Raw genomic sequence first — 22,964 nt, forward strand, 5'->3', positions numbered from 1 at the left:
CGGTGGTGGCGCAAGCCTTTATCCCACCAGCATTCGGGAGGCAGAGCCACGTGGATCCCTGTGAGTTCAAGGCCAGCCTGGGCTACAGAATGAGTTCCAGGAAAGGCTCTAAAGAAACCCTATCTCAAAAAACCAAACCAACCAACCAAACAAACAAACAAACAAAAAATTAAAGTCTGGGGCATGGCTCAGCAGTATGGCACCTGTCTAAAATCTACCAGTAAGGGGACTGAAAATGTAGCTCAGTGGTAGAGACTTTACCCAGTATGTGTAAGACCCTGAAAAAAATTCACAGACAGAGAAGAAAATCTCTGGGTTTTAAAAATTTGAAGCTCTTGGCTAAAAATTTATTGATCCCTCTGTGTGTCCGTTCTCAGGATGCCATCCTCCCAACCAGGCCAGGGTCCTACTCATACTGGTGGGAGGGGTAGGTGTTGTGTCCATCGTACTCATTGGTGGCAAGGCAGCGTAGCATGAAGTGGCCCAGGTCATGTTTGGATATGACCCTCGAGGGCCCCCGTCCATCCAGGGTCACTGTGTAGGCTCCAGTTAATGGCTGGTCCCCTGTGAGAGAAAGACAGAGAATGAATGAACAGGCCATCCTTTCTGTTTTCAGTTTCCTCCTTCTTCTTCTTCTTCTTCTTCTTCTTCTTCTTCTTCTTCTTCTTCTTCTTCTTCTTCTTCTTTTTTTTTTTGTGTGTGTGTGGGGGGGGGGCGGGAGGTTTTCGAGACAGGGTTTCTCTGTGTAATTTTGGTGCCTGTCCTGGATCTTGCTCTGTAGACTAGGCTGGCCTTGAACTCACAGAGATCCACCCGGCTCTGCCTCCCGAGTGCTGGGATTAAAGGCGTGCCCCACCACCACCCAGCTCAGTTCCCTTCTTTTAAACTTTTTAATTTATTAAGCTTTGTGTATGATGTGTGTGGGGGAGGGGCTTCCCCATATTAGTCAAACTAATCATATTAATATTCATCAAGTAACTTTTTTTTTTTTTGAGACTGTGACTTGCTGTTTAGCCCAGGCTGGCCTCAAACACATGATCTGGGATGGCAGGTCCGTACCACCAGGCATCTCCTGAGCCTCTTTTCCTGGGAGCCCAGCAGCACTACTGTTGAAAGCACCAGACACACCAGGAGGCCAGATGTAGGTGTTCTAGGCAATCATCTGCATCTCCCTCCAGATGTGTCTGTGGGGAAGGCTTCCATGTCACTGCCGTCCCTGCCACCTTCCGCATGCACAAGTCCAGAAATCCCCATGCTCGAGCCACATTCTGAGCCTTGACTTTCAGTATCAGGAAGCAATGATAATAAACAATGGTGATTTTCCTTCTGGAGAGAGGGCTCAAGACTTAAAAGCACTTGCTGCTCTGTCGCAAGAATTGAGTTTGTTGCCCAGTACCCATGTCAGGCATCTTACCACAGCCTGTAACTCTAGGGCCAAAGGAGTCCAAAACTTCTGGTCTCTGTGGGCTTCTCCACACACACATATTATTTAAAAATAATAAAAATAAATCTTAAAAAGGAAAAGGAGAATGATAGTGATATCTTAATAGCTGCATTCCAAGTGATTTGTTTGTTACAGAGAGACTGCAGAACAGTAGAAGAGAAAGGAGATCAATAGCCAGGCAGTGGTGGCGCACGCCTTTAATCCCAGCACTCGGGAGGCAGAGCCAGGCGGATCTCTGTGAGTTCGAGGCCAGCCTGGGCTACCAAGTGAGTTCCAGGAAAGGCGCAAAGCTACACAGAGAGACCCTGTCTCGGAAAACCAAAAAACCAAAAAAAAAAAAGGAGAAAGGAGATCAAAGTTGGCAGAGGGACTGGAGAGATGGCTCAGCAGTTAAGAGCACCGGTTGTTCTTCCAGAGGACCCGGGTTCAATTCCCAGCATCCCCATAGTGATTCATAACCTGTAACTCTAGTTCCAGGGGATCCAAACCCTCTTCCAGCCTCCTTAGGTACCACATGTACTAGATAACACAGACATAGTGAATGCAAAACACCACACACATAAAATCAAATGAAAGCAACAACAATAACAAAAAAACACAACCTAGGCTAGTGCTGAACATTTGTAATTCTAGTGCCTGGGAGGTAGAGACTGGAGCATGAGAAATTCAAGGCCAGCCTGGGCTACACGAGGCAGAAGATGAAATAAGGCAAAGAAGGACAGAAAATGTATTTACTACTTTTCTTTCTTTCCAATTTGGATTTCCAAAACATAGTCTCAAAATCCAGGCTAGTCTAGAACTAGTAATCCTCCTGCCTCAGCTCCCAAATTCTGGAATTACAAGTGAGCATCACATACTTGGCTTCTACTTTTGAAAAAAAAAATTTTTAAATAATTTACTTAATTTTATGTGTATTGGTGTGAGGATGTCGGATCCTCTGGAATTGGAGTTACAGAGGGTTGTGAGCTGCCATGTGGGTGCTGGGAACTGAGCCTGGATCCTCTGGAAGGGCAGCCAGTGCTCTTAACCACAGAGCTATCATCTATCTAGCTCGGAGAAAAAAAATTCTTTCAATTACATTTTTATTTACTTATTTTGAGTATTTTGAGGAGGAGGCCACATGCCACAGCTCAGATGTGGAGATCAAAAGACAACTTTCAGGAGGTACTTCTTGTCTTCACCATGTGGGTCTCGGGGACTGAACTCAGGTCCTTGTGAGCCACCTTGCCAGCACGCACTTTTCTGTTATATGGGCATGCGCCTGAATGTGAGCCCAATGGGCAGTGCTGGCAGCTTTGGAGGAGCCAGGAAAGGCCCAGCCAAGGTCTCAGGTGGAAAATAGGCTGGTGGTGATATTGTCACAGGGTCCCCACCCTACTCACCTATGTGCGGGGGCATCACAGCCACGTACTTCAGGCCTGACTCCTGCAGCACCTTATGCATCCGGATGTGGTCATCGGTCACGTCCTGCAGGCGTGGGGGTACCTTGGTTGGGTCCCATAGTAGGAAGGCTAGTGGGGGCGGACACAAGGCAGGGTTAGCCCGGGCTGAGCAGAATCATTAGGGGCCTTACTATTGCCTCTCAACTGCCAGAAGGCAGGTCCCTTCAGCCACCTCTCTGATATTCCAGTCCCAGAAGTCAGCGCACCAGTCATTTTAAATCCGATCTCTTTTCACCCAGCCACCTGTCCTGTGTAACTTCTTCTCCTCCCCAGCCTTACAACCTGAGTTTGTTGTCAGAATCCACGTGGTGGAAGGAGAGAACTAACTCCCACCAAGATGTCCTCTGACCTCCATATCCCACCCCCACACTCAACAGACAATTGTAAAAACAGATTAAAAAAATCTGTGTATGTGGTGTATGTGCGTGCACTGCGTGTGAAGGACAGAGGTGAGGCTAGGTTCCTTCCTCAAGTGTTCTCCGTTTTATTGTTTGACACAGTATTCTCATACTGAATCTGGAGCTCGCCATTTGACTAGACTACAGACCAGCGAGCCCAAGGGATCCTTCTGTTTCTACCTCCCTAGAGCTAGGATTACAGGAATAAGGCTATATTTGGCTTTTTTGTTTTTTTTCAGGTGCTGCTAGCATTAATTGCTATAAACTCCTTCTGGATTACTGAGGATTACTTCAGTCCTGAGGAGAGAACCTAGGACCTTGTACATGCCAGACAGTGCTCTACCACTGAGCCACACCCCAGCCCCTCACTGAGGGATTCTAGGCAGGGGCTCTACCACTGAGCCACATCCCCAGCCCCTCACTGGGGGATTCTAGGCAGGGGCTCTACCACTGAACCACACCCCAGCCCCTCACTGGGGGATTCTAGGCAGGGGCTCTACCACTGAGCCATGCCCCCAGACCCTCACTGGGGGATTCTAGGCAGAGGCTCTACCACTGAGCCACATCCCCAGCCCCTCACTGGGGGATTCTAGGCAGGGGCTCTACCACTGAACCACACCCCAGCCCCTCACTGGGGGATTCTAGGCAGGGGCTCTACCACTGAGCCACACCCCAGCCCCTCACTGGGGGATTCTAGGCAGGAGGTCTACCACTGAACCACACCCCCAGCCCCTCAGTGGGGGATTCTAGGCAGGGGCTCTACCACTGAGCCACACCCCAGCCCCTAACTGGGGGATTCTAGGCAGAGGCTCTACCACTGAGCCACACCCAAAACCCTCAGTAACTTTTATTTAATGTCTGTCTCCCCGTAACTGGGAGGGCAGCAAGTTCGTGGATCACACTCTCTGTGAGCTGTCTCCCACCACTCTGCTCCCATTTTCTTCCCTGCCTTGTCCATGCCCAACCCCCATCCCTCTGCAGTGCCTTTTCTACCCTGGCTCTGCTCATCTGGGATGTCAGTTCAGTCACAGATCTGTTTGTCACCTCACTTTTATCTGTGAGCCATGTGGATACAGAATCTGGGGCACACTGCTGTGCTCACAGCTGGTGCTCAATAAATGTATGGTAACTTGGGATACCTTTAATACCAAATTTCAGAGGACTGGGGGGTTCCTTGTTCAGTTCTCACCCCCTTCCCAGTTCAGCCCCACTTCCATGTCCCCACCACCCACCCGAGGTGCAGGCCACGACCTTGTCCACTCCGTGCGCCTTCATGGCCGCCACAATGTTCCGGGCGCCCTCGGACATTACTGTAGTGGGACCTTAGAAGGGACAGAGAGTGGCTGTCACTGGCAGGTGGCGGTGGCGGCGGTGGCAGGGGTGGTAAGGGTGGGGCCGGGGGTGGGGGTGGTGCTGGAGGCCGAGGTGCAGGGAGGGGCCGAGGGCAAAGAGGGGGCTCAGTACTGAGGTCGTTGCCAGTGCCCAGCAGCACGATGACAGCATCCTGCCCAGCCACGGCCTTGTCCACATCGGCCGCCTGCCGAACATCTCCCACCACCACGTGGGCTGGCCGGGGCCCCTCCGACGGCAGCCTGCTGGAGTCTCGAACCAGCACCGTCACCTCATAACCTGTGGGCCAAGAGGAGCAGAAAGCAGGTCAGCAGGCCGGGGGGTGACTGACTGTATAGGACTCTTTAGGGTGTTGTGAACCCTCAAATCCATTTCCTTCCCAGTCTTTTCCATTCTCAGCCCTATTCTGGGGTAATGATCAAGTTGGCAAACGAACAGTTGATATCTAGCAAGCTCTTTTTTTGGGGGGGGGGGTCGGTTTTGAGTCAGAGCTCTCTGTGTAACTTTGGAGCCTGTTCTGGAACTCACTCTGTAGATCAGGCTGGCCTCGAACTCACAGAGATCCACCTGGCTCTGCCTCCCGAGTGCTGGGATTACAGGCGTGCGCACAGGGAAATGCTCACAAACACCGGAATGTAGGTCTCCAGGAGACTACCCTTGACTAGTCTTCCCTTTGGTGATATATTGTGTACCCCAATAAACTTGCCTGAGGATCAGAGGACAGAGCCAGACACTAGATTAGACATAGAGGCCAGATAGTGGTGGCACACACCCTTAATCCTATCACTCAGGAGGCAGAGATCCAGTCTGGATCTTTGTGAGTTCAAGGCCACACTGGAAATAGGCAGTGGTGGCACATGCCTTTAATCCCAGTACTGGGAAGCACACAGGCCTTTAATCCTAGGAAGTGACAGCAGGGCGGAGAAAGGTATATAAGGCGTGAGGAAACAGGAACTCACTCTCTTTTTAGACTGAGGATTTCACAGAGGTAAGAACTAATGGCTGGCTGTTCTGCTTCTCTGATCTTTCAGCTTTCACCCTGATATCTGGCTCTGTTTTTTTAATTATTATTATTATTATTTGGTTTTTCGAGACAGGGTTTCCCTGTGTAGCTTTGCGCCTTTCCTGGAACTCACTTGGTAGCCCAGGCTGGCCTCGAACTCACAGAGATCGGTCTGGCTCTGCCTCCCGAGTGCTGGGATTAAAGGTGTGTGCCACCACCGCCCGGCTTATTATTATTATTATTATTATTATTATTATTATTATTATTATTATAAAACCTTTTAAGATTCATGTTACACTTCCCCACCCTCAGCAGGGAAATGTTAACCCCTGGTATACCACCTGCTCTATATTCCCCCATAGATGCAGGAAAAGTGAGGAACCAAATTCCCCAGGAAGAAATGAAGCTGGGATTAGCTACCTCTCTTGGTGAAGGGTATCTCCAGTGCTCACTAGAGGGTCTGAGGAGCCCGTGTGGTTTTAAAGAGAAGTGACTCAGCTACTCAGAAGGCTGAGGCACCAGCATGGAAAGTTATGGGCAAGTAGTGAGACTCTGTCTCAAAATAAAATTTTGAAAAAAAGGATTAAGGGGAGGCTGGAGGTGGGACTCAGTTGTAGAACCCCTGCCTAGAATCCCCCAGTGGGGGGCTGGGGTATGCCCGTGGTAGGGCACCTGCCTAGAATGCCTCAGAGTCCTTGTCTAGCACAAATGAGCCTTAAGTTCCATCCCTTGCTTTGAGGAAAAAAAATATTGATGACAAATAATTAAAAGTCATCGAATAAATAAAAGCTTTGCATTGATAATGACCCTGACACCGGAAACTCACTTATTTAGTCTTTGAGACAGGGTCTCATGTGTCCCAGACTGGCCTTGGACTCGTGGTCATCCTGTGTCCACCTCCCAACTGCTAGGATTACAGGTGTGTGCTCCCAAGCCTGGTTGTACGAGTGCTGGGGATGAAGCCCAGGGCCTCAGGCATGTCAGGTAAGCGCTCTAGCAAGGAAGCTACCCCCACAGCTCACTTTTTCATTTGGAGTCAGGATCTCATTATGTTGTGCAGGCTGGCTTGAAACTTAGGACCTCCTTCCTCAGCCTCCTGGGGAGCTGGGATGACAGGCATGCACAAAGACACACTTGGACTAGAGACATCTGTGGAGTTAACATGCACTGTGGCCCAGACACCAAACACTTTGCATACCTTCCCTCCTTGCATCCTTGAAGCTAGGCTGGTTTCTTGGGACCTCAGCCCTACCCAGGAGCTAGCTTTGCGACCCGGGCTGGTAACATTCAAAGATGACACTGACACTAGCTGCTACATGTTTGTTGCTGTGTCTCCTTTCTCTCCCTGTCCCCCTTTTCTTTCTCCCCCTTCTCTCTCTCTCAGCTCCCCCCCACCCTTGCCCCCGGTCTAATAGTCCAGGTTGGCCTCAAACTCACTATATAGCCAAGGATAACTTTGAACTCATGAAGTCTCATGTTACATGCATGTTTGTCTAAAAAAAAAAAACCACTATTTAAAAATGTTACTAGGACATTGACTGTTTAAGCCTGAAGATCCCTACTTCACAGCATATACAAAAATTAACCCAGTGGGGTTGGGGATTTAGCTCAGTGGTAGAGCGCTTGCCCAGCAAGCGCAAGGCCCTGGGTTTGGTCCTCAGCTCTAAAAAAGAAAGAAAGAAAGAAAGAAATTAAAAATTAAAAAATAATAAAAAAAAATTAACCCAGGACCAGTGAGGTGGCTCAGGCAGTAAAGGTGATTGCTGCCAAGCCTGATCATGTGACTTCTATTCCTGGGAACCACATGGTAGGAGAGAACCAACTCCCTCAAGTTGTACTTTTGACCTCCAACTCATGTTATGGACACACACACAAACACAATGTAAAAAGGTGTTTTTTTGTGTGTGTGTATGTGTGTGTGTGTATGTGTGTGTGTGTGTGTGTGTGTGTGTGTGTGTGTTAACCCAAACAGTCAAAGACATAAATAAATATAAGATTATAAAATTATTGGAAGGAAACACAAGACCACATCTTGATGACAGCGGGTTAGAAGGTGGTCTCTCAGCTATGACATCAGAAGCATGAACAAAAGCCAAGACAAACACACTGGACTTCATCAAAAGGGACAGCTTGGCGTGGCCCGGCGTGGTGGTGCCTTTACCCTCAGCATGTGGAATTTAGTGAGTTTGTGGCCAGCCCGGTCTACATACTGAGACCTCGTTTCAAATAAGCCAAAATCCCCAAATCTTTGGTGCTTCGAAGGACATTAACATGAAGAAAATCGAAGGACAGGGCTAAAGAGATGGCTCGGGGGTGAGGTCGACTTCTACACCCAGAACCCGTGTGAGGAGTCGGGAGTAAGGGGAGGGAACTGGGGTTGAACTTGATCACTACACACTGCGATACTTGAACACGAAAGGCACATGGTGGCACACACTTGTAACCTCAGTGCTGGAAGGCAGAGTCAGGTGGATCCCAGCGCCTTGATGGGATCCCAGCCTGCTCAGCCAGGCTCCTGTCCCAGTGAGAGACCCTGTCTCAAGAACAGAAACAAAAACAAAAACATGGTGGATGGCTCCTGAAGAATGATAGGCTTCCACACAAATATGTACCCACCCCACACACTTGACCACACTCCCACACACATAGTTAAAAATGAAAAGAAGCCAGGCAGTGGTGGTGCATGCCTCTGATTCCAGGGAAGGCAGAGGCAGGCAGATCTTTGTGAGTTTGAGGGCTAGCCTGGTCTACGGAGTGAGTTCCAGGACAGCCAGGGATACACAGAGAAGCTCTGTTTTGGGGGTTGGCGAGGGGGGATAAAAAGGAAAAAAGAAAAGCAGACGGGCATGGTAGCGTACACCTGTAATCCCAACACTCTGGGCAAAGGCAGGAGAATCAGGAGTTCAAGGATGGCCTTTGCTACATAGTAAACTAAGGTCAGCTACATGAGATCACGTCTCAAGTAAAGTCAAACAAGAGAAGGGCTGGCCAGACGGCTCAGTGGGTAAGGCATTGAGACTCTCCCTGGGATGCCCAGGACCAACATGGTGGAAGCACAAACCTAACTCCTGAAAGTTGTCCTCTGACCTCCATAAGTGGGCACACACAATAAGCAAAGGAAATGTAATTAAAAAAAGAAAAAAGAAAAGCAAAAGAAGAACCAAGTGGATATGGTGGTGTACCACCGCATGGGAGGCCGAGGCAAGTGGACTGTCTCAAAGTAGAGGCCAACCTGGTCCGCACAGTATGTCAGGAGCCAAGACCCAGGGCTACACAGCAAGACCCTGTTACCTGTAGTACGAGTCTATAATCCCAGCAAGTAGGAGGAAGAGGCAGGAGGATCAAGAGTTCAAGGCCGGCCTGAGCTACGTGAGACTCTGTCTCAAAAAAAACAAAGCCGATTCACTGACCAAACAAACTACCCAGTAAGGTGCCATTTCACCCCTATCGAGACATAATGAAAAGTCTGATGTAAGGGTTGGCATGCTGGTGGGGAGCAACCCCACTCACTTGGTCCTGAGGGTGACACTTGAAATGATGTGTCTGCTTTGGAGAACACCCTGGCAGTTCTTTAAAAGATTACACACAGTCTAGCCATGTGACCCAGCAATTCTACTATCAGATAACAGACGGAAGGGAATCAAAAACATGTTTTCATCCATAGTTTTCACGTGCCTAGTCGTACTAGCAGTTTTCATATCATCAACCAACTGTTTAACGGATAAACACACGCGATGCAGCAGGACCATTTGACCACAGAAACAAAGGGGTATTGAAGCATGCTCCAACAGTTTGAGGAAGGAAAAAGAGCGTATACATGGCTAAGTGGAAGAAGCCAGGTCACACTGGAGGTGGGAACCAGCATTGGAAGCTGAGGCAGAGTGATCAGGAGTTCAAAGCCAGTCTAGGCTACGGAGTGAGACCCTGTCTGAAAAAACAAAGTTTTGGAGAGATGTAAGTGGAGCAGGGTTCAGTTTCTTGTATCTAAGTCAGGTGGCTCACAGCTGTAACTCCAGCACCAGGGATCCGGCACCCTGGGCCCCTCACATACTCACACATACCCCCCCCCACCTACATATAATTAAAAATGCTAAAAAGAGCATGGCAGAGGTGGTACATGCCTTTAATTCCAGCATTGGGGAGGTCAAGGTAGGCAGATCTCCGAGAGTTCGAGGCCAGCCTGGTCTACAGAGTGAGTTCCAGGTTAGCCAGAGCTACCTAGGGAGATCTTATCTCAAAACAAAACAATAACAACAACAACAAAACCCAACAGAAATCTTATAGAGACACAGACTAAAAATAAATAAATAAATAAATAAATAAATAAATAAATAAATAAAGCTAGGTGGTGGTGGCGCACGCCTTTAATCCCAGCACTCGGGAGGCAGAGCCAGGATCTCTGTGAGTTCGAGGCCAGCCCAGTCTACAGAATGAGCTCCAGGACAGGCACCAAAACTACACAGAGAAACCCTGTCTTGAAAAAAACCAACCAACCAATCAAACAAACAAGCAAATAAAGAAACCCCTTAAATATAAAAATAAAAGAAAATTTGAGTAAAAAAATTTGAATCCTACGTAGAAAAACCAAAACAAGGACAAATATTTCATAAAAACCGAGACATACTAAAACAAATTAATTCAAAGTTCCAGTCCTGAAAAAAAGCAATGATTGTTTGTTATTATTACTATGCCTTTTATATTTATATTTATATATATTTTTTTGAGTCAGGGCTTCATGATCCAAGCCTTGAACTCATTGTAGAGGTAAGCACGGCTCGTCCTGGCCTCCAGCTTCCACATCCAGAGTGCTGGGATGGCAGGTTTTAATCACCATGCCCAGTTTTAACTCATTCTCTTAAAGATTTTATTTACTTGTTTTTGTGTGTGTGTGTGTGTGTCTTTTTTATTCTGTGTATGTGTCTGCACACTTCAGGGCAGGGGCCTATGGGGACCAGAGGTGCTGGAGTTACACTTGGGCCTTCTACCAGAGCATCAAGGGCTCTTAGCCACAAAGCCATCTCTTCAGACCCCAGGTTGGTTTGTTTGTTTTTTTTTTTGATGAATTTTCTAGAATCTGTTTTTAATATATAAATGGAACCATCTAGTGCAACCATATTTATTTCTTATTGTACAATTAAAATGCAATTCTAGGGCTGGAGAGATGGCTCAGCGGTTAAGAGCACTACCTGCTCTTCCTGAGGTTCTGAGTTCAATTCCCAGTAACCACATGGTGGCTCACAACCATCTGTAATGAGATCTGGTGCCCTCTTCTGGCCTGCAGACAGAACACTGTATACATAATAAATAAATATTTAAAAAAATAAAAAAAAAAATAAAATGCAATTCTAAATTTAAATTTTTTGATGTCTTTCTTTCTTTCTTTCTTTCTTTCTTTCTTTCTTTCTTTCTTTCTTTCTTTCTTTCTTCCTTTCTTTCTTTTTAATGCCGAATGCTGTTTATTGAAGGAGGGAAGAGGTCTTAAATACAGGCTTACAGCACAATGGGAGAACCCTGGAGGGCAGAAGTTTGCTACCAATGTTTTACAATCTTGCAGCTAAACTGTTAACGCCCATTATGCAAGATACACAGACAAGGAACTTCCCTTAAGCATTCAGGAGGGTGGAACCCGGCAGGGAATTAGCATAGGGAGGATATCAAGGTCAAGCAGACCCCAGTTTTAATTATTATTATTATTATATAATATTATAAATAATAATAATATTTTAAGACTGAGTCTCACATCGTAGCTTATTCTGGACTTGAATTCACCGTATAGCCCAGGCTGCCCTTGAACTTACAGCAATCCTCCTGCCTCTGCCTCTTAGCTGCTGGGACCATAGGTGTGAGCCACCAAGAATGACTTGCTATGCTTTTTAATGACCTCAGGATTTAATCTCTGTTTGGAATCCCCCTGCCTGGGTCCTCTCTGGACTCCAGAGACCTGTCCTGTGCCTTCCAAATCCAGTCTAAAGAGCAGCATCTCAGGCTGGAGAGATGGCTCAGAGGTTAAGAGCACTGACTGTTCTTCCAGAGGTCCTGAGTTCAATTCCCAGCATCCACATGGTGGCTCACAGCCAACTGTAATGAGATCTGGCGTCCTCTTCTGTATACTAAATAAATAAATCTTTCTAGTTCTTTCTAGCGCTTCCATGTTGTGCAATAAAACTGATATGTCTCAGGACAGCCTTCCTGGGACCCGCTGGCTCTGGCCTCTCCTCTCAGAGGCACCATCCCCTTCACCTGCTGTACTTCTTCCCATTCCTCAGTTTACCTCACTGTTTCCTGCCCTCCGGCCTTTGCACATCTTGTGTTCCATGCCTGACGCCTTCACCCTCTTCTTCTGGATCCCTAAATCACTGTTCTTTGCTCCATCATGACTCTAGTGACCAAGGGGACGCTGACAGCCCTGGGAGTCCAGGGACTCACACTTGCTTCCATCTCCCCGCCCCCTGCCCCCATGGACCAGGCTTTCAAGATGGTCCTGTGGTTTCCTGGATAAGGAGATTCATGCAGCTCATTTGTTGTCTAGACAGCAACTTCTGCTGCTCAACAGTAATCCCAGCACTCAGGAGGCAGAGCAGGTGGATCTCTGTGAGTTCAAAGCTAGCCGGGTCTACATAGGGATTTCCAGACCAGCCAGGAATACATGGTGAGACACTGTCCCAAACAAACAAACAAACAAACAAACACAAAACAAACAAAAAAAAACAAGAACCACACAATTCATGTTGAAATTAAAAGAGCCACATGGAGGGGCTAAAAAGATGGCTTGGTGGTTAAGAGCACTTGGGTTTGACTCCTAGGACCCACATGGTAGGTCACAACTGTCTATTATTTCTTGCTGGGCAATTGTGCATTTGCTTTTAATCCCAGCACTTGGGAGGCAGAGAAAGATGGATCGCAGCCAGGTCTACAGAGTGAGTTCCAGAATAGCCAGGGCTACACAGAGAAACCCTGTCTCAAAAAAATGAAAACAAAACTGTCTATAACTCCAATTTCAAGGGATCTGACCCCCTCTTCTGGCCTCCATGGGCATCACCAGGCAGGCATGAGAGTGGAGACAGGCATTCATGTAGGCCGGAAAAAACATACACATAAGAAAGAAAAAAAAAAAGCCAAGAATCAGATGCAACCAGTAGCTATCAAACAGTACACATTCAGTGGGGTTCTGTTTGTTTGTTTGTTTGTTTTTGTATTTATTTATCTGGCAGGGTATTACTCTATAGCCTAGACTAGCATAGAACTCTGTGTAGCTCAGGCTGGCCTCAAACCTGGTGTGTTCCTCCTGTCTGCCTCCTGAGTGCTGGGAATACAGGTGTGAAACATCTGGTCAGGCTTTCTGTCAAGTTTTTATTCTTATTATATTTATTTTTGGTTTTTTCAAGACAGGGTTTCACTGTGGTGTTTTGGTGTCTGTCCTGGATCTTCCTTTGTAGACCAGGCTGGTCTCGAACTCACAGAGATCTGCCTGGCTCTGCCTCCCGAGTGCTGTGATTAAAGGCGTGCGCCACCACAACCTGGCAAGTTTTTATTTTTTTATTTTATTTTATTTTATTTTTAAAGATTTATTTATTTATTATGTATACAGTATTCTGCCTGCATGTGTCCCTGCAGGCCAGAAGAGGGCACTAGATCTCATTACAAGTGGTTTTGAGCCACCATGTGGGTGCTGGGAATTGAACTCAGGACCTCTGGAAGAGCAGTTGGTGCTCTTAACCACTGAGCCATCTCTCCAGCCCAAGTTTTTATTTTTAAATAAACTCAGCTATTGAGAAGTTGCAAGGTTCCCCCAATTTGCTTCCCCTTTTTACTTATATGCATGCATAGTATATAATATGCAGAATTTATATATTTGCATAAAAATATACTCATACTTGTACAACTCTATCTGTCTGTCTACCGGTCTGTTTCTCTTCCTGTTTGAGACTAAGTTGCTAAATTCATTCACTTTTAAGCTTTTTCACTGCCTAACCCAGTCCACATGAATCCACATATCAAACCAACATCTGGCATGCTGTGACTATCCCAGTCAGAAAGCAGATGGTGATCAGAAAGCTCGAAACAATGAATGGACCCAAAGAAATTGCAACTTTCCCAAATGTCTCATGCTGGCAGGAGGAGGAGCCTTGGGCCCTGTGCCAACCAGAAGAGGAAGAGATTTCACAGTTCTGAGAACTACTCAGACCACCTTGGAGGACACAGGGGCCAACACGATGATGTTGGTGACGACCACATCTTGAGTGGGACTGCTTGCTTTTTATTATAATAATAATTTTATTATAATAATAATAAACAAATAATCTCTTTGCTTCTATTGAAACTTAAACCTTTTGTCAAGACTTTGAAAGATGGAGCTGAGTAGGGAAGGGTGCTATAGGACCTCCCCAACATGCCTACATTGAATACATCTCCTTATTCTGCTTTCAGTATGAATTGTTCTCATTAATTGTCCTACTGAGGGCAGGTGGCTGGGCCTGGCTGTTAGGCTCAGACTCCCATTGGCAACTGGATACATTTTAATCCTTTGTGACCAACATTCCAAAATGCTCTAGTTTTCCAAAAACCCCTAGTTTGAGAAGTACTAGATTGTAACAATTATTCTCACGCCTGGGACAAGTTTGGGTAACTAGCCATGACCACACAGTGAGTGGGTGGAGAAAGCCAGGGCTGAACTCAAGACAGGTTATAATATCTAATGTGAGTAGAGTTGGCCAAGGAGTATTCAGTTCCCACCAACTACACACAGGCCTTGGTCCTAAGCACGTTCTACGCTGTAAGTCCTTTAATCAGGGTCCCAAAGCAACCTCTGTTTTATTTATTACTTTTATTTATTTGTGTGAGTGTATGGAGTCAGAGGTCAGCTTTTCTGAGCTGTTCTCTCCTTTCACCATCTGGGTTCTGGGAATTCAACTCATGTCTGGGTACCTTTACCCAGCAACCCATCTTTCTGGCCCACAACTGCTACTTCAGTGTTGGTTATCCCTCCTTCTTCTGTCTTTTATTTACCTATATTTAGGTCTCTAACTGTAGTTGACAAGGCATCTGACCACACCGATGTAGTATGTGGTAGGCCTGGCTGCTTGAATGTGCAGAATGAACCAGAGCCGATGTTTGTCAGACCCTTGACCCTCCGAAATGACACCGAGGGAATAAACCTCCAAGTTGCTCAAGCCCTTCCTAGCCACAGGTTTTCCTTGGTTGTGCTGGAATGGTGCACAGGGCCTTGAGCATGCTAGGCAATGGGCTCTACTGCGCCACGCCCCCCACCACAGGTACATCCAGGTAGGTGCTCCACTACTGAGCTATATTCTCAGATCCTTTCCTGGCTTTTGTTTTAACCTTTTCCCTCCCTGTTTTCTGACAGAGGCCTTTCTGAGCCACTGCGTGAAAAGGCTGGGCCTCCCCGAATTCTTGTGTGCAGTTCCATCTGTGACCAGCAGGGTGAGCCAGCGGTAAACAGTGGTATAGGGGATTAAGGGGACGGTATTAACATGATAGCCCACAAATTCATAGTGACTCAGCACTTCTCAACTTCTCCATTCCTTTCCCTGTTCCTCCTTAGAAATCATTTATCAGCAGCTTGATTTAGTTTCGTTGTTTTGAGGTAGCCAACAATGGCCTTGAACTCACTTTGTAGCCAAGGATGGTTTCCAACCCCCCCCCCCCCCCAACTATGCCTCCCCAGTGCCAGGACCACAGGTGCACACCACTATAGCCAGATGCAAACTGGTTTTCACTGGGAGGCCCAGGGGTCTCTCCTTTACCGTGAATTAAGATCCTTACCAAGTCCCAGGATATTCCCCTGGAAAAGGGAGCTTTTAGAAAGAGCCTTGCCAAGAACAGGGGCTGGGCAGGGAGTCAGCAGAGACAGGGTTCTTGGTGGGCTCCACCCTTTTGGGGCACTCAGATAGTCAATATCTAAAGAATCGCCAAGGCTAGCAAGGGTGTGGCCCTTTATCTGGAACTTTCAGGCCTGGTCTTGAGTTAACTTCTAGACTGAGGGGCCAGGGGAATGCTGGGGGATCCTGTGCCCTCTCCCGGGGCAGCAACCAAGTTTTAGCTCACTAACCCTTCCAGGACTGCCGTTCCTAGGTTGTCACTCTCATCCTGTGATCTCTTCCATTCCGTGTCTGTGGTAACTGACTGCCTCACCTTTTCGACTTTCTGTTCCAGGGACTAAAGGCTGTGAGCCTGCAGACTTTTTCTGTTGTTGTTTTGTTTTGTTGCTTAAGAGCATGAAACAGGTTCAAATCCCAGCACAGCCATGTACCAGCAAGTCATTCTCTCTGCCTCGGTTTTCTTATTTGTCAAGTGGGGTAATACTAGTTCCCATTCCAAATGAGGGCCACTAGGATTTAACACGTGTAGGCAGATGGTCCGCTGGGCGCCAAGCTGGTGCTGGCTCAGAAAACCCTTTCTGGGTGTGCAAACTAGGACCACTACCACAGTTACAAACACATTTCATAAGAGCCCCTGGTTTACATATAACTGTCAGAGAAATCCTCCAGGTTTCCACGGCTAATTTCTATGCCGTTGACTTACATAAAACTGAATCTCAGAGTCCTCTATTTCTGCCCCCGTGACCACCTGCTGGCCCCACGGGCTGGGGCACACAGGGCCACACATCGTCTCCGCCCGGCCCCGGGACGACCTTTCCCAGCGCTCCGCCCGGGTGCTCATGACTTTCCCACCCGCCCCGGTTCCTGCCTGCTTGCACCGCCTGCGCCAATGTGGTGAGCCCGGTCCTGCCGGTGGCACCGAAGATCGCGATCTTCTTGACAGTCATGCTGCGGGGTCCTGGGTCCGAAAGGCTGAGAACTCCGAGGACGCGCGGGAATCCAATGGCTGCAAGGTAACGCGCCGTCTGCCCTTCTCCAGGCAGAGGAAGGGGGCGGGGCCGGCTGAGGGTCCCGCCTCAGCCCCGCCCCTCCACTTTGGGTTCAAAGGGTGGGATTGAGTCGACTACGCCCCCCGCTGGGAAGAGCAGGGCGGGGTTTGGGGGGAAGTGGGCGGAACAGGAGTCAGATTGCATTTTCCAGACGGTCTTTTTTGATAGGCGCTCAAAAGTGGAGACCACGCCCCCATACAGAGAAGGAAGTGGGCGGGGCTAGAGTAGTTTGTCACTCAGCGCTCAGCCTCCCTGAGCCAGTTACCCTAAGGGGGCGGGGCGGGGCGGGGCGGGGCGGGGCCTGCCGGGGAATCACGCCCACGGCGCTCTCCGTGCTCACTCCCCCTTTTTCTACACCTAGGCTCAGAGGTTAGGTACTCGCCTCCACCAGCGCCTCCTCCCAACATGGAAGAGGTGTGTGTGTGGGGTGTGATTCTGTACCTGTGTGAGCCTCAGTGACCACAGGGACAGCATGGTGGTGGGCTGCACCGCGTCCCACTCCTTATGTTATAATGTGAATTGTGTATAGAAGTCAATGGTGCTGTTATTTGGCAACCGTGGGGTGATACTGCGAGGGAGCACTCAGGCAGCCTTTATGATATGGTGTGAGTGTGAGCTATGTGTGAGGTAAGCGGTAATGGAGTGTGGTACTTTCGGATTGGGATGGTTTGTGACACCACGTGTGTCCTGTATGGGTGTGTGATAATATGGCCCCATTTACGTATGGCTGTGTATGACATTTGCCGTGATTCTCTTTGTGTCTTGCTGAGGCTATGATATATGGGTATGTAGCAACACAGGGTGTGTCATCCTGTGCCTTGTGACATTTCAAGTGTGTAAGACTGTGATTGTGAGCTTTGTGATGTATGAGTGTAGACACTCTGTGACACCTTGGGAGTGTGTTGAGATGTGTGACTGTATGTGCCAACCACACTGGTGGTGGTGGCCGTATATGAGTGTGTCACAGTGTGTGACCCTGCGGGGCACTTTAGATGACTGAGCATTGGTGGTGGTGACCTTAATTGAGTGTGTCATAATGTGACCCCACAGGGCACTATTTCATCCTGGAACACTGTTTAGGTGACTTCATGGGACCCTTATATTGTGGTGGCAGCTGTATCTGAGTTTATCACAGTGTCGCCCTGCAGGGCACTATACACTGTGCGGGTGACTACATACGACACTATTGGTGGTGGCTATATCTGAGTGTGTTGTAGTGAATGACCCTGCAGGGCACATTCCAGAGAGGAAAACATTGCCAGTGACTTTGTGACAGTTCGAAGGTTTGACCCTGCGTGACCCCATGCGAAAGAGTGACACCGTGAGAGTGTGCATGTGGAGACGGTGAGTGTGACGTTGCCAGAGGCCCCCGTGTGTGTGAGTGGCAGTGTGGGAGTGTGTGACGCTGCCTCGAGAGCTCGCGAGCGCGGCTGTGCATCACACGCGTGGCCCGGTGTGTGACAGCGCGGGCGGCGGGGCGGCGTGCGGGAGGGGTCCCGGGGGCGCGCGGAGCGGCTGCGGCGCGTGGGGGAGGCGCGGCGACGGCGGCGCATGCGGATCTGGCCGAGCGGCGGGCCGGCGGGGCCGAACAGAGCCGGGCCGGGCCCGGCGGCGAACGCCGGCAGGGAGGGCGGTGCTGCGCGGCGAGCATCGGGGACCGCATCGGCGGCCGGCGCCCAGGTGAGCGGCGGTGCGGACGGCGGCCCTTCCCCAGCATCTCCCCACCTGGCCCAGCGTCATCCCCCGCACCCTGGCGGGCCCGAGCCCACGGGTCTGTCTGTGTCTGTTTAGCCGGGTGGAGGCTTGGGATCCAGCGTGCAGCGAACCCCTCACCCCCACCTAGCCCAGCCTCTGAGCCAGGCGTGGGTCACCCCAAGGCCTTGTCCTTCCTAGGCCCCCTTCCTCCGCATGGTAACTGGACTAAGGGGACAGAGAGGCGCGGCTTTGGAAGGGTTAAAGCGTTGGATCTCATCTCAGCGCCCAGATGGCCTCTGCTAGGGCCGGCAGGACCCCTCTTCCCATACATCTCCGCCCTCCCTCCAAAGGCCGGAGCTGTTCCCTGGGCCCGGCAGAGAGCTCGCCAAGTGCTAAGTGCCTCCTTTGGCCCAAGTATCGTCCATTGGGGAAACAGTTGTGACCACCCATTAACAGGGAAGAAAATGAAAGCACAGAGAAACTGAGTTCATGATACTAGGTTTCCACACAGCCAGAATAAAGCATTGAACCCACCTCTTCTTGACTCTTGAACAGAACCCCGGACTCGCTAAGACCAAAGGGTGAAAACTCAGAGCTGGTTGGCCATGTTGCTCAGTGGTGGAGCACATGGAAGTGTGAGACTCTGGGTGCAATTCCGGGCACTCTGAGAGATATGTATTGAGGGCTTGCTGTGCACCAGATACCGTGCTTGCCTCGTGAGCAACTCATTCATCTTCAGACACCCTTAGGATTTCCACAGATGATTCAATGAAGACCAGAGAGGGCAACTGACTTGGCTGAGGTCACACTGGTAGTCCGTAGGTAGCCATGTGGTCACTTACAGGCTTCTATGGGAGACGGGAAGAAGAGCAGGGGCTTGGAGAGTGCCCACCAAAAGGAATAATCTACCCTTGGCCACAACTTACAACCTGCTTAGCGTCTTAAACCCCGAGTTTGTAGCTGTCTGGGTCTTTTGAAAAGAAGTGTTATTCTATTCTTACAGTCTTAGAACTAGACCTGGGGTATGTATGTGGGGGCTGTGTTGGCCACATACTTGCTGTCGCTTACCCCCATAAAATAGATCTTCATAATGTATCAGGATTCTAGAGGCAGACAGTGAATCAGCCAGCTATTGCTACTGTAATGCTGTGTAACAAATCACAACAAATCAAAACTCACCCCCCCCCCAACTCACTGTCTTGAAACACCAAGCATTTACTTAGCTGTCAAGAGTTTAGCAGTTTAGGTTAGACCTGATTGTCCAGTTCCTCAGGCCTTAGCTGGACATACTCAAGTTTTAGAGGTGTCACTGTGGTGGGGGCATCATTGGCTGTTGCTGGCTTCGGCTGGAGAGCCTCTGGTCCTGGACCTACACTCGTCTAAGATCACAGTTAGCCCAAGCAGTCTCCTGTGTCTAAGGCTCAGGACTGGCCAGCTAGTACTTCCCAGTCAACTGCTGGTCAAAGCAAGTCATGTGCTAGGAGCCAGGGTCAAAGGGAAGGACATATCCCCAGGACCCACAGACCTTTCTCCCCCCCCCCCCAAGTTGAAGAACAAAATGAAGAGTTAGTTGCATAGTAAAGGGTGGTGACTACAGGGGTGAATATTCGGGACATTAATACACTCAGTTTGAGTCCCAGCTGCTGACTTAGAGAGTGAATTCCTCTATGCTTCAGTGTTCTTCTCTGTAAAATGGGCCTAATGATAACTGATCACTAAGGGATTAAATACATGAAAGCATATAAAGTCCCAAGCAAGGCAAGGGCTCAGATATGTTTCCTCTTGCCGTCACTGCTGCACTGTGGAATTCTGCAGAGAAAAGCATTGGTATTCTCCAAAGACTACAAGGACTGTTTGCTGAGCTGTAGTAAGCACTGACTGGGGTTCATCACCGCTGCTCTCTGAAGTGGCCAGGCTGAGTGTTGTTAGTATGGCGACTTAATTTTTTTTTTCCAAGGCAGGGTTTCTCTGTGTAGTCTTGGTGCCTGTCCTAGATCTCGCTCTGTAGACCAGGCTGGCCTCGAACTCACAGAGATCCGCCTGCCTCTGCCTCTTGAGTGCTGGGGATTAAAGGTGTACGCCACCCGGCCAATTTTTATTTTTTTCAAGATTTATTCAAGGCTGAGCATAGTGGTGTGTGCCTTTGGTCCCAGCACTCAGGAGACAGACACAGGTGGATTTCTGTGAGTTTGAGGCCAGCTGGTCCACAAAGCCAGTTCCAGGACAGCCAGGACTCTACAGAGAAACCCTGTCATGAGAAACAAACAAACAAAAAATTATTCATCATTTAGTAGTAGCATTTAATGATTTATTATTTTTTTCTTTATGTTATGTGTGTTTGCTTGCTTGAGTTTATGTGAACTATGTGTGGGCAGGAGCCGATGGAGAGCAGGTTCCGCTGGAACTGAAGGTACTGGCAGCGGTGAGCTACCATGTGGGTGCTGGGAACTGAACCTGGGTCCTCTGCAAAAGCAGTGAGTGTTCTTAACCACTGGACCATCTCCCCAGACCTTCTTACTTGTAGCCCAGATGGGTCTTAAACTTGCTGTGTACCTGAGGCTTGAACTCCTCCTCATCCTCCTGCCTCTGTTTCCCAAGTACTGTATTGGGATTACAGACATCATCCATTCAGGCCCATCGTGTGTGTGTGTGTGTGTGTGTGTGTGTGTGTGTGTGTATGTGTGTGTGTATGTGTGTGTGTGTGTATGTGTGTGTGTGTATGTGTGTGTGTATGTATGTGTATGTGTGTGTGTGTATGTGTGTATGTGTGTGTGTATGTATGTGTGTGTGTGTATGTGTGTGTGTATGTGTATGTGTGTGTATGTGTGTGTATGTATGTGTGTGTGTGTGTGTTTGCGTGTTTATCTGCATGCATCAACATTTTTTTGTTTTTGTTTTTTAGAGACAGGGTTCCTCTATGCAGCCCTGGCTGTCCTAGAAGTTGCTCTGTAGACCAGGCTGGCCTCGAACTCACAAAGATCCTCCTGCCTCTGCCTCCCGAGTGCTGGGATTAAAAGTGTGCACCACCACTGCTCAGCTCCTTTTTTTTTTTTTTTTTTTTTTTAGATAGAGCCTCTCACTGAACCGGACCTCACTGCCTGGCTAGATGGGCTGGCTGGTGAGCTCCAAGGACCCATGTGTCTCTGCCCCATTCATTATTAGCTAGGGTTACAAATGTACACTACTGTGCCCTTTTTATATGGATGCCGGGCATCGAAACTCAGGACCTCATGTTTGTGCTGCAGGCATTTTACTGACAGTCCCAGACGATGATGATGATGAAAATTGAGACTAGGTATCACTATGTAGCCCTTGTTGGCCTGAAACTTACTATGTAGGCCAGGCTGGCCTTAAACCCATAGAGATCCACCTGCCTCTGCCTTCTGAGTGGATGGGATTAAAGATGTGCGCCACCATGCTTGGTTTGGCTTATTATTATTATTATTATTTGATATTGTGTGTGTGTGTGTGTGTGTGTGTGTGTGTGTGTGTGTGTGTGTGTTTAGGTACATATGGGTACAGATACCTGAGAAGGCTAGAGATCAACTTGGGTGTCATCCTTCAGGTGATGTACATCTTGTTTTTGAGACAGATCCTTTACTTGGCCGGAAGCTCACAGATTAGAGTGGCCGGCCAGCGAGCCCCAGGGATCTGTTTGTCTTCCCTAGTGCCGGGTTTACAAGCATGTACTACTCTCTGTCTGGTTTGTTATGTGGGTTCTGGGGACTGAATTCAGTCAGCGCAGTACACTCCCAAGCAAAGCACATTACTCACTGAGCTGTCTCTCTAGCTGCTATGACTTGCTTCTTTGAGACAAAATTTAGCTACGTAGCCCAGGCTAGCCTGAAATTCCTGACCTTCCTGCCTCAACCTCCCAACTGTGGGATCACAGGTACTGCCCATCACAACTGGCTTTTTAATTTCCATCATTTTTTTTTGTTTATTTTTGGTGTTATTGTTGTTCTCTTGTGAAAGACAGAGAAACCCAGCCTGAGACCGGGAGCTGAGTGCATGGGCACTCACTGTGAGCCTGAGAAGTGAGTCCTCTGAGCGCACTGACTTTTCTCTCCCCATTCCCAGGCCTTGCCGTCCCCAATGGCCCAAGTTCAAGGAGAAGTGGACAACATGGAGGGCCCACCAGCCTCCAACAACAACAACAACCCGGCAGCCCGCTGGGAGAGCCCAGATCGGGGCTGGGATCGGGAGCCTCAGGCAGCTGCCAACACCACCCCGGCTTCGCTCTTTGAGTGCTCTCGGATCAAGGCCTTAGCAGGTACCTGGAAAAGAGGGCAGGGTGGGTAGAGGGGCGTAGGACCGTGGGAGGGATCCTCAGTAGCACTGGTGTCTCTTAGCGCCTGAGAATCTGGATGGCTGGGAGGCTGAAGAGTGGGCTCCCGCTGATCAGCTCTGCCAGTGACCTTCCCATCTGTGGCGTGTAATGCAGCCTCCGCTTGTGAACGCTCCAAGTATGGCCAGTGCTCCTCTATGGACTGCTTTAAATTCGACTTAGTTCTAATTTACTTGAATTGAAATAATGAGCTGGGATTCGGGACCGCTGGGCGAGGCAACGCAGCCACACAACTTTCCGAATGCACAGTCCGAGAACTGGGTTTTTTTTTTTTTTTTTCTTTTCTTTTCTCAGAGACAGGGTTTGTCTATGTACCCTTGGCTGTCTTGGAACTTGCTCCGTTGTGTCCAGTCTGGCCTCGAACTCAGAGATGCCCCTACATCTGCCTCTCGAGTG

The 22,964-nt window shown here is 48.8% G+C and overlaps 2 protein-coding genes across 3 annotated transcripts in view; one reads left to right on the top strand and one right to left on the bottom strand.

Annotated features, from left to right (window-relative positions):
- Window positions 1-316: 316 nt before the first annotated feature.
- On the bottom strand, window positions 317-16,543 carry Blvrb (biliverdin reductase B). Its single transcript, XM_059253470.1, has 5 exons — window positions 16,345-16,543; window positions 4,749-4,913; window positions 4,517-4,606; window positions 2,827-2,955; window positions 317-564 (listed from the first exon to the last, which is right to left on the bottom strand). Exons 1-5 carry the CDS (start codon window positions 16,421-16,423, stop codon window positions 407-409), a joined length of 621 nt encoding a protein of 206 aa, XP_059109453.1. The 5' UTR covers window positions 16,424-16,543; the 3' UTR covers window positions 317-406.
- A 5,772-nt stretch (window positions 16,544-22,315) lies between these two features.
- Window positions 22,316-22,964, top strand: part of Sptbn4 (spectrin beta, non-erythrocytic 4) — an 87,766-nt gene continuing 87,117 nt past the window's right edge. For both annotated transcript variants that reach the window (XM_059279487.1, XM_059279497.1), the window contains exon 1: window positions 22,316-22,493. In XM_059279487.1, the coding sequence (XP_059135470.1) occupies window positions 22,316-22,493 (178 nt within the window). The remainder of the gene's footprint in view (window positions 22,494-22,964) is intronic.

The sequence above is a fragment of the Peromyscus eremicus genome, chromosome 1, assembly GCF_949786415.1.
Source record: "Peromyscus eremicus chromosome 1, PerEre_H2_v1, whole genome shotgun sequence".
In the NCBI taxonomy this organism is placed as follows: Eukaryota; Metazoa; Chordata; class Mammalia; order Rodentia; family Cricetidae; genus Peromyscus; species Peromyscus eremicus.